At 33.7% G+C, this 8,899-nt stretch overlaps 1 protein-coding gene and 1 long non-coding RNA gene across 4 annotated transcripts in view; one reads left to right on the top strand and one right to left on the bottom strand.

The window, feature by feature from the left end:
* The first annotated feature begins 346 nt into the window (after window positions 1-346).
* Window positions 347-1,598, top strand: LOC108760378 (uncharacterized). Its single transcript, XR_001940081.1, has 3 exons — window positions 347-428; window positions 677-913; window positions 998-1,598. It is a non-coding gene; the product is annotated as an uncharacterized LOC108760378 (long non-coding RNA).
* Window positions 1,599-7,355: 5,757 nt separating this feature from the next.
* Window positions 7,356-8,899, bottom strand: part of Gclc (glutamate--cysteine ligase) — a 14,322-nt gene continuing 12,778 nt past the window's right edge. The window contains exons 4-6 of one of the 3 annotated variants that reach the window (XM_018506273.1): window positions 8,365-8,546; window positions 8,073-8,275; window positions 7,356-7,551 (exon numbers count right to left, since the gene is read on the bottom strand). In XM_018506273.1, coding sequence (XP_018361775.1) covers window positions 8,098-8,275; window positions 8,365-8,546 — 360 coding nt within the window. In that variant the 3' untranslated portion in view covers window positions 7,356-7,551; window positions 8,073-8,097. Of the gene's footprint in view, window positions 7,552-7,966; window positions 8,276-8,364; window positions 8,547-8,899 lie in introns of those variants that run through there. The other 2 variants (XM_018506283.1, XM_018506265.1) reach the window with 2 other exon arrangements.

Genomic DNA, 8,899 nt, shown 5'->3' with positions numbered 1-8,899 from the left:
TTAAGGTCTTTTGATGATTTAGTGAATTACTTTCTTTATTTAGTGAATTTTTATGTCAGCGTCCTCTACTCCTCTTATTTTGTTTTCAGTTCCTGATTGGACCATATTAACATAAACCAATCAAATAGCGTTTTCTGAAAGAATAGTGAGAACAAAAATGGATGGCTACATTTATAGTACATGTTTAAATACGACCCCGATTTAAGCGTAGTATCCCATCCCATGATGCATCATGATAGTTAAGTGACGAAATGTCAGATGGCGTGGATCATGTTCGGGGTCGCGAGTCTTCCATTCTTATTTTCACTATTCTTTGTTTGTCAGTTGTCTTAACTGCTTAAACTGCTGCATCATAAGCCGGTTGAATTCCGGCTCAATTCATTCCGGAAAATTTTTAAGTTTCTGGACTCTCGTTATTGTATTGTATGGTAAGATCTTTGCTTAGTTATTTACTTTTGCAATCATATTCGTTATATAGTTTATATTCGTATCTTATTTCTTTAAATTCTTGCCTTTTATTATATTTGCTTCTTATCAATATGATTAATTAATAATTATAAGATCTGCTTTAACCAAATATTGGATTTCTCTTATTTAATTAACTTATTTTTATAATGAACAACTCTATATTATATCTATATTATACCTACATTGATATTATAACTACTATTTACAGAGTTTTGGTCTATGCATATAGCTGCAGTAATATTAAATCAGTATTGTCTGTTGCTGACAATTTGCATAAGTACAAATAAATCTTGAGTGCAATTGTTTGATGTTAAGATGTTAAGTTTGATGCCAACACGGATATTTAAAGTCCTGCTTAAACATAAAAGTATTTTTATGTTGTATCAGTTATAACATAGTGATATATAATAACTTCAAGGACATATTAAAGTAAGATAGTACCACTGTAAGCAAATTTTAAGATACATTTTTTATATTTATTCCTGTACATACGTATGCATTTATATTTACATAGCTTTATTTCCGATAGATCGGATTTGATATGGACGAAGACGATGAATATGATGTATATTTAACGGACAACGAAAGGGTATCATCTTCGACTAGCGATAAGAAAAAGAAGAAATATTCTCAGAAATATAGATCTGAATGGGAAAACCACAACGAATTTAAATCGTGGCTTAAAAGAAGTAATAAAGGTTTAAGTTATTTTCATTGTAAAATATGTTCAGTAGATTGCATTGGTGGATTGGATGCAATTAAAAAGCATGCCGCATCTATAAAACATATAAAAACGGTAAAGTCTGTTCAAATGCCAGTAATAAATATGCAATTTGTTAAAAAAGCCAAAGAAACAATGTCCAAAACCAAAGATTTTGAATATAAAATTGCATCATTTATTACAGAGCATGATATTTCATTTAATACTTGTGACCATTTAACCAAATTAATCAAAAGTATTAATCCCGATGCCGAAGCTGTGCAAAATATAAAATGCAATAGAACTAAATGTACTCAATTAATAAAAGATGTTATAGGCCAAAAAGCTTTTGAAGAAATTATTGCTAAACTCAAAATTCACAAATTTTCGTTGATAGTAGATGAAAGCACTGATCATAACTGTGTAAAACATTTAGCAATAATTGCAAGGTTTTCAGAAAATTTTGAAATAAATGATACGTTTGTAACTCTGCTACCCATTGTAGATGGTAGTTCTGCAATAGCACTATATAACATTATTATAAACTTTTTTAATAAATTTGAAATACCATTTAAAGAAAACATGATAGGCTTTGCGGCTGACGGAGCTAATGCAATGATGGGTGATCGTCATTCTCTAAAAACTATGTTAACTAAAGATATACCTGGACTTTTTGTATTAAAATGTACCTGTCATTCTTTAGCTTTATGTGCATCATATGCTTGTATGAAGTTACCTAGAGGACCTGAAGATTTTGTACGCGATGTACATTCATACATGAAATATAGTTTTAAAAGAATGTCCGAATTTAAAGATTTTCAAAACTTTGTAGACACAAAACCACATAAATTACTATTACCAGCTCAAACTCGTTGGCTTTCTTTGATATCGGTAATTAAAAGGGTCTTAGAGCAATATGATGCATTAAAACTTTATTTTCAATCTCAATATCTTAGTGATAAAATACAAGCATCTGAAAATATTCATAAGAAACTTCAAGATCCTTTAAATAAGATTTACTTAGAATTTTTGGAATATATCTTGCCAGTATTTACTAGTATGAATATGGAATTTCAAGCAGAAAAGCCTAAAATTCATTTATTACATGACAATATATCTTCAGCGTACAAAACAATTCTCGAATGTTACATAAGAAAAGAAATATTAGCCTCCCAAGATATAAATGAAATCCAATATAGAAATCCACGCAACTTTGCTCCAATTGATAATTTATATTTAGGACCAAAAGTAAATGGACAATTGCATAGATTAGAATTAGATGAAAAAATTACTGCTCAAGAAAAACAGGATATAAAGCTAAGATGCTTGGATTTCTATATTGAAAGTGCTCATCAAATATATTTAAGATTTCCGTTCAATGCACCACATATACAAGCTCTAAAATATTTAGCTTTCCTAGATCCAAAAAAAATGGATTCAATTATTTCATTAGGACCTGTAGCAACATATTTCGAAAATATATTATTAAAAGTCGATCTTAATGAACTAGACAGAGAATACAGACTCCTCCGTAATAGTAATGTAAATAAAAATCAAGAAATTTTGGAATTTTGGAGGGAAGTAGGTAATCTAAAAAAAGGTGATAATACTCGTGCTTTTCCTGTAATAACACAATTTGCATTTGATATATTATGCTTACCACATAGCAGTGCTTGCGTCGAAAGAATATTCAGTACTATAAATTTAAATAAAACAAAAGTGAGAAATCGATTAGGTACTGAAAGTTTAATTGGTATTTTACATACCAAAAGATATATACATGAAAATGGTGGAAATTGCTACAATCTTATCACTGCAAATTTAATGACTAAAAAATGAAACTTGTAATTTGAAGGTGACTTTTCATATGCAGCACGCTGCGACAGCAAAATATCACGTGATTCAAATTTTCGAGAATTGATTGGAAGTACCTCATCTCACGAAGATTTTCAACCAATAATAGCATTTTGCTGCCGCAGCATGCTGCGTATGAAAAGTTATCTTTATGAGCAATAATGTAAGCGGTAAAATGTAAGAAGTTGGTTATTCAGGCCCAGTTCCACAACTCATGGTTAACTCTTAACTGAGGTGCAATTTGTTTCTCTCATCTCTTTCCAATTCTAGAATTAGAAGGAGACAATAAATAAATTGAACCTTGGTTAAGAGTTAACCGTGAGTTATGGAACTGGGCCTCAGAAATATATTGATTTGTTTTGTATGTGTATAGTATACGCGTATGTGATAACAATGAAGACTATTAATGGTTAATGCGTAACAAGTTTATTTTTATTAAAAATGTATCTTCTTTTGATAGTAAATTTTATAACCAAAATAAATATATTTTAATACATGGCAAACGTGGTTTTCACAAATTATTTGTGACATGGCACATTCCCGACACGATTTGAAAGTCTGTAAAAACCTTTTTTTTTTTTTGGTCGTGTCACACATTTGGTGATTTTTCAGATGTTTTAGTAACTTTTCAGGCTCCCATTTGGTGAATTTATTTTTGGACCCGCGGCAACACTGCAGAACTGAATTCATCGCGGATCGTCTCTTCAGAGATATCCAAAGGGACGTTTTTAAGAACTCCGGTTCTCATAACTCTAAAGGCTGGGATTGAGGCTTTGAGGTTATGCACTTTAAGAGCTTTTAGATATATCAGATTATTCTTCTTCTCATAATTATTAAAAGAAACTGAAATCTTGTTTCGGCCCACTGACTTAACCTCTACGATATTGTTATTTCTAACTAGCTCAGAAATCACGCGGCTGACCATAACCGGGTTGATACAAGAAGAATCATTATTTGGATCTTTTTTGGATTAGGAACACGTGGTGGTAAATCTTTAGAGTTATACTTGCAGATAAAATCCTGAGTAAAGATCAAACGTCCTCCGAAAGGGCTGACAGATACTTTTGTCGGGGGATCCCCGGGCGAGCTCTCACCATCGTATAATTGTTTAGCCTTCGTGCGGGCTCCTACTTTATTCTTTTTTTTCCTTCGTCCTTGTCAATCACCGATGGAGAACTTATCATGTCATCCTCGTGACCGAGCCCTATGCGATCCCGTACCAGAGCGCTAGACGAGTGCAGCGAAATGTCGGATACAGAAGGTTCGCTGTCTTCTCCCTCCGAGGGGAGGGGAGAGCGAGATTTATCTAAATTCTTGCGAATAATGTCGATTGGTGTCGGATTAACTTTACTAGCCGAGATCTTATCTGAAACCAAAGATGGTTGATTCTTGCGCCCTTTATTCGATTTCTTACCTTTTTTTCCTTGAGACATCTCTGACAAAGGTTCGGTAGATAACGACTTAAGATATTGCGTCACACTCGATGTGAGTCATCTTAAAAGAAACAAGGTTCTAGAGAGCGACTTATTAGCGTTATCAACGAATGTATCAAATTTATTTAGCGATACAGAGGCAACAGTAGAAACGGCTAACTTAGGCGAACTCGAGGTCCATTTTCCTCCCAGATCCGGGTCTAAAGGGCCCGTGTGCGGGTCCTTTCGCATGCCACAGCCATGAGGGATCCGGCAAATAATAGGAAAATCAGGAAAGGAACAAAGGAAAAAGAAGAGAAGATTTTGCGAAAAAACGTTCGAAATATACACTTTCTATGCATGAAAAACACGATTCGAATACTACGCAAGTGCAGAACACGTCCGTATCGGTTGACCGCTCGAACGAAAATTCTGTCGAACAATTTACAGGCTAGCCGAGCTGTAAGATAGAATTATCTAGAACCGTCAATTTTTTATTTTGTTTGATGTGGCGTTCCTCTATGCGCCTGCGTATTGGACTGTCCTGTGATTGGCCCTTACGGCCACGTGATTTGATTGTCCCACGTAACTGGTTTTGCCGTAGTAGCGTTTGCGTGATAGGTCGCGCGTAGAAAGAAAATGGAGTGAAGGCGCGGCGTTATCTTGCGGGAGGCATTCTGAATTTATACGAAGAGGAGAATAAAAGTGTCTGAAAATATCACTGTGTCGTGCTCGGGAGTGTACATGCACCGGCAGGAATGGTGTTTTCTGGCGTTCGGCGTGCGGCGCTACACACTCGTACCGAATAGAAACCCTCTAATCAGAGTCACGACACGAGGAACAGCCAATTTTGATTGGTCCGTCATTTTTCAGCAATTCCCGTTAATATTCGAATGTCAATATTGTAGAAACCCAGACAGCATACGACATCCATTGGACATCCAGATTTGGTCTCAATCTGGTCCAAACGTCCATGGACTTAGTACGAATGTTTTAAAAACGTACGTTATTCAACATACAAAGTATGCTCACATTTGGACATTTTAAAAATATTCATTTCATACAAAAAATTTTCTAAATCTGCTCGCGACGTTGCTTTAGCTGATTTGAAAAGTGAAAAATTTTTTTTAAACCGCGCGAAGAATTTCACTTTTGTTAGTATGTACGGACATCTTTTGAACGTCCCATGACGTCCCTAGGACATCTGTGCTGTGATGAAAATTTTCAACGACGAAAAATCTACCCAGATAACCAAGATGCGATATCCCACAAAATACCGCTATACTGTTACTGAACATGATGTAAAAGTACAGTGTATGATTTCCTAACCTGAAAATAGTCATAATAACATTAAGATTAAATATTAGACAGTAACTGACTGGATGTTCAGTTGAACTGCACAAATTTCTATTAGGACCATATTGAACAGATGTATCGTAATTATATATCCATGATTATATAGGTATTCGTGGATCATCGAAGTGTAGCGGTTTTCATACGATTTCAGAAGTCAAGCATAGTGAATGGCGGTATGTAACCGGATGGGTGACCGCTTCGAAGCACTATGAAATTAGTTCCCGAATTCAGGGAAAAACTTTTTTTTATTATAATTTTATGATGCCTATTATGGAATAAGATATTAATCAATAATAATACTTATATAAAATCATTTCGTTTCGATTGTGGTCTAAAATTTGTTTAATGTATTAATTTGGTCCAGTTTTAGTCAATTGCGTCCTAAAATGGACATTTTTAAAAAGTTCAAAATGGTAACACTGGATGTTTTTGAAACGTTTTTAAAATATCCATGGATCTAATCTGGATGTTTTTAATAAGTCCAGAACATCCAACATGTATGTTTTAAATACATTTTTAAAACGTTACTGTGCTGTCTGGGAATGGGCGATGTGCATATCGATACCCTAAAAATCGTGTGTAAACTAATCTATTTTGTGAAAAATCAATTTTTCCAACCAAAACAAGCATAGAATGACAGAAATAGCGTTAATAGCATCTCCCCGAACGCACCTATTATACGATTGAAGTAACGTTTACTAAAAAAATTATGCAAAGTATACCTGCGTAATATAATAAGAAAAAAGATTAACTTATTAAATAATCATAATTGACATATAAAAAATAAATAGAACTTTAAAAAGACACAGAGTTGTCACATATTTTATTAACTTTCTTATAATGAAACTGTACAAATATGTTACTTAACCTCGCAGAAATATGCATTTTTCGATGGTGTCCAATATTTTCCAACATTTGTCGCCCATAATGCTCGACGTTCAACATCACGCGGAAATATTTTCATTATGTAGCCTTTGGCTGCAGAATTATTGCAAAAAATGGGACTGTACACCCAATCATTTTGCAATAATTTTTAATAATGTTCTAAAAGTCGTACTACAGAAAGATTTATCTTACAAGATCACGACTCACACGAGAACTATGAAAGTTAGAAAGAGACGCAACATATTCCTCTCTCTTTCTTGTGATTTTGCTGAAACTAGAGACTCTTAATATAAATAGACTATAAAGAGAGTCTCTAACTAGAGTCTCCGTTCCTCGTGTCGCGACTCTGATTAGAGGGTCTCTAGTATCGAAGCGCACACGTACGTGTTACTGGAAACGCGGAGGAGGCGAGGAGCGCAAAGGAAGAAAGTAGGGGGCGGTCCGATATTCTATCCTTAGCGCAAGGCGCACGATTGAGAGAAAGCGTAATTGGACGTGATGCCGGCTCGCAATGTCCTTTCGCTGTCTCACACATTTGTTACTAATACGAGTGAGATACCCCGGTGTCTCTCGCTGGTCAATATTCATAATAATACTTTTATTGTGCACAAAATGTTGTAATTATGCATAAAAAATTTTAATCCTGTAAAATACTGTAACGCTGCGCCGCGCGCCAGGGGATACCATTCCTGCCGGTGTGCGTACCCTCCTTTTGTCTTTTTGCATCCCCAGGAATTCCTGGTTACGACCCCTAACGTTTACGGGGTTACCCTCCGGTTTCCCTATTCAATAAAAACCTATCACGGAGAAGTATCCGTTTGTCCCAGGCTTAAGCGGTTAGACTTGAAGTCTCATCTCCGCCTTACATAGATGAATCTTAAAATAACAAATTATTAGAAATTAATTCTGTTAATAAATCATGAAACTTTTAATGATTTTAACTACATACATACACTGTATTATTAATATATTATACAATTAAACTTATTATTTAAGTAGTAAATTTTTCAATATACAATAGTATTGAATTATACAAGCGAATTAAATACAAATACAGTATGTGGAATGTGGGATTTGTTGACTTATCGTTACATAACATTTCATATAGCAATATTAACATTTTCTTTTATAAATATAGATATTCAATACTGTTTCCATTTCAAGAACTTGTTAAAAATTACGAAAATAAACATTTCATATTATACATTTATATATAGTCAATAAAAGCAATGAATAACGAATTGCAAATACAAAATTTTGAAACTTTATATTTTATGCTATTCTCGTTTCTTCTATTATTTAAAAATATAAGGTAGAAATGTATTTATGTAAATATACAAGTTAATGGCATAAAATATGCGTAACAATATTACAAAGGTATAAATTTAATGATTTACCTGAAATGTTTCGACATAGTCATCGTTAACAATTTGTTGCTGAACACTTTTCTGCTTTAGCAACAGCAGCAGGTATGGTATCAGTAGTTTTAGATGATACACACTGTCCAAGTAATTCTGGACACGATATATCATTGGAAACAATGCCATGGATTTTTCTTAATAAATCATAATTGATGCGCTGCGTTATTACAGCATCGTGCCTATTTACACATATATTTTATTAAAATTATGTCGTTATATTGTTTAAAAAACAATACCGACAGTTCGAAAAAAAAAAATATTTGCTTACTTATATTCAGGATGCGAAGTGACCTCTTTTCTCAGCCAAGCAGCAGTTGTTAAAAGCTCACCAGAAGCGCGTTTCTGTATTAATTTTAAATATCTTTGGATAGTACAATGTGTATCAGCATCTACATTCATGTTAGCTAAATATGAGTTTACAAGTGGCACGAGACCAGGAAAAATGCCATTCTGAAAAAACATGGAGTGGTAATAAAATTCATTTATAAAGTGTACGTTTAGTCTTAAATTCTTATAGAAAACAGACAAAATATACAGGGTGACCCATTTTAACTTAGACAGCCAAATAACTCTAAACATCGCGATTAAACAAAAAAATGTTTAAAACAAAAATTGTTGGATATGAAGGGGCTGATTGAACTATGACCTTGACCTTCATTTTCAAGGTTATTTGAAAGTCAATTTTCAATTTTCAAATAGAAACTCATATTTTTGATCCCGGATTTTGAAAGAGCGCAAAATTTTACGTCCAGATGAACTTTCATATTATGGGTCAAAGTTGACAATAGAGGTCATTTCAAAGA

Source organism: Trachymyrmex cornetzi, unplaced genomic scaffold, assembly GCF_001594075.2.
Source record: "Trachymyrmex cornetzi isolate Tcor2-1 unplaced genomic scaffold, Tcor1.1 scaffold1077, whole genome shotgun sequence".
Lineage (NCBI taxonomy): Eukaryota > Metazoa > Arthropoda > Insecta > Hymenoptera > Formicidae > Trachymyrmex > Trachymyrmex cornetzi.
Note: the sequence above shows the minus strand (reverse complement) of the source record. Positions and strands in the feature narration are given on the sequence as shown.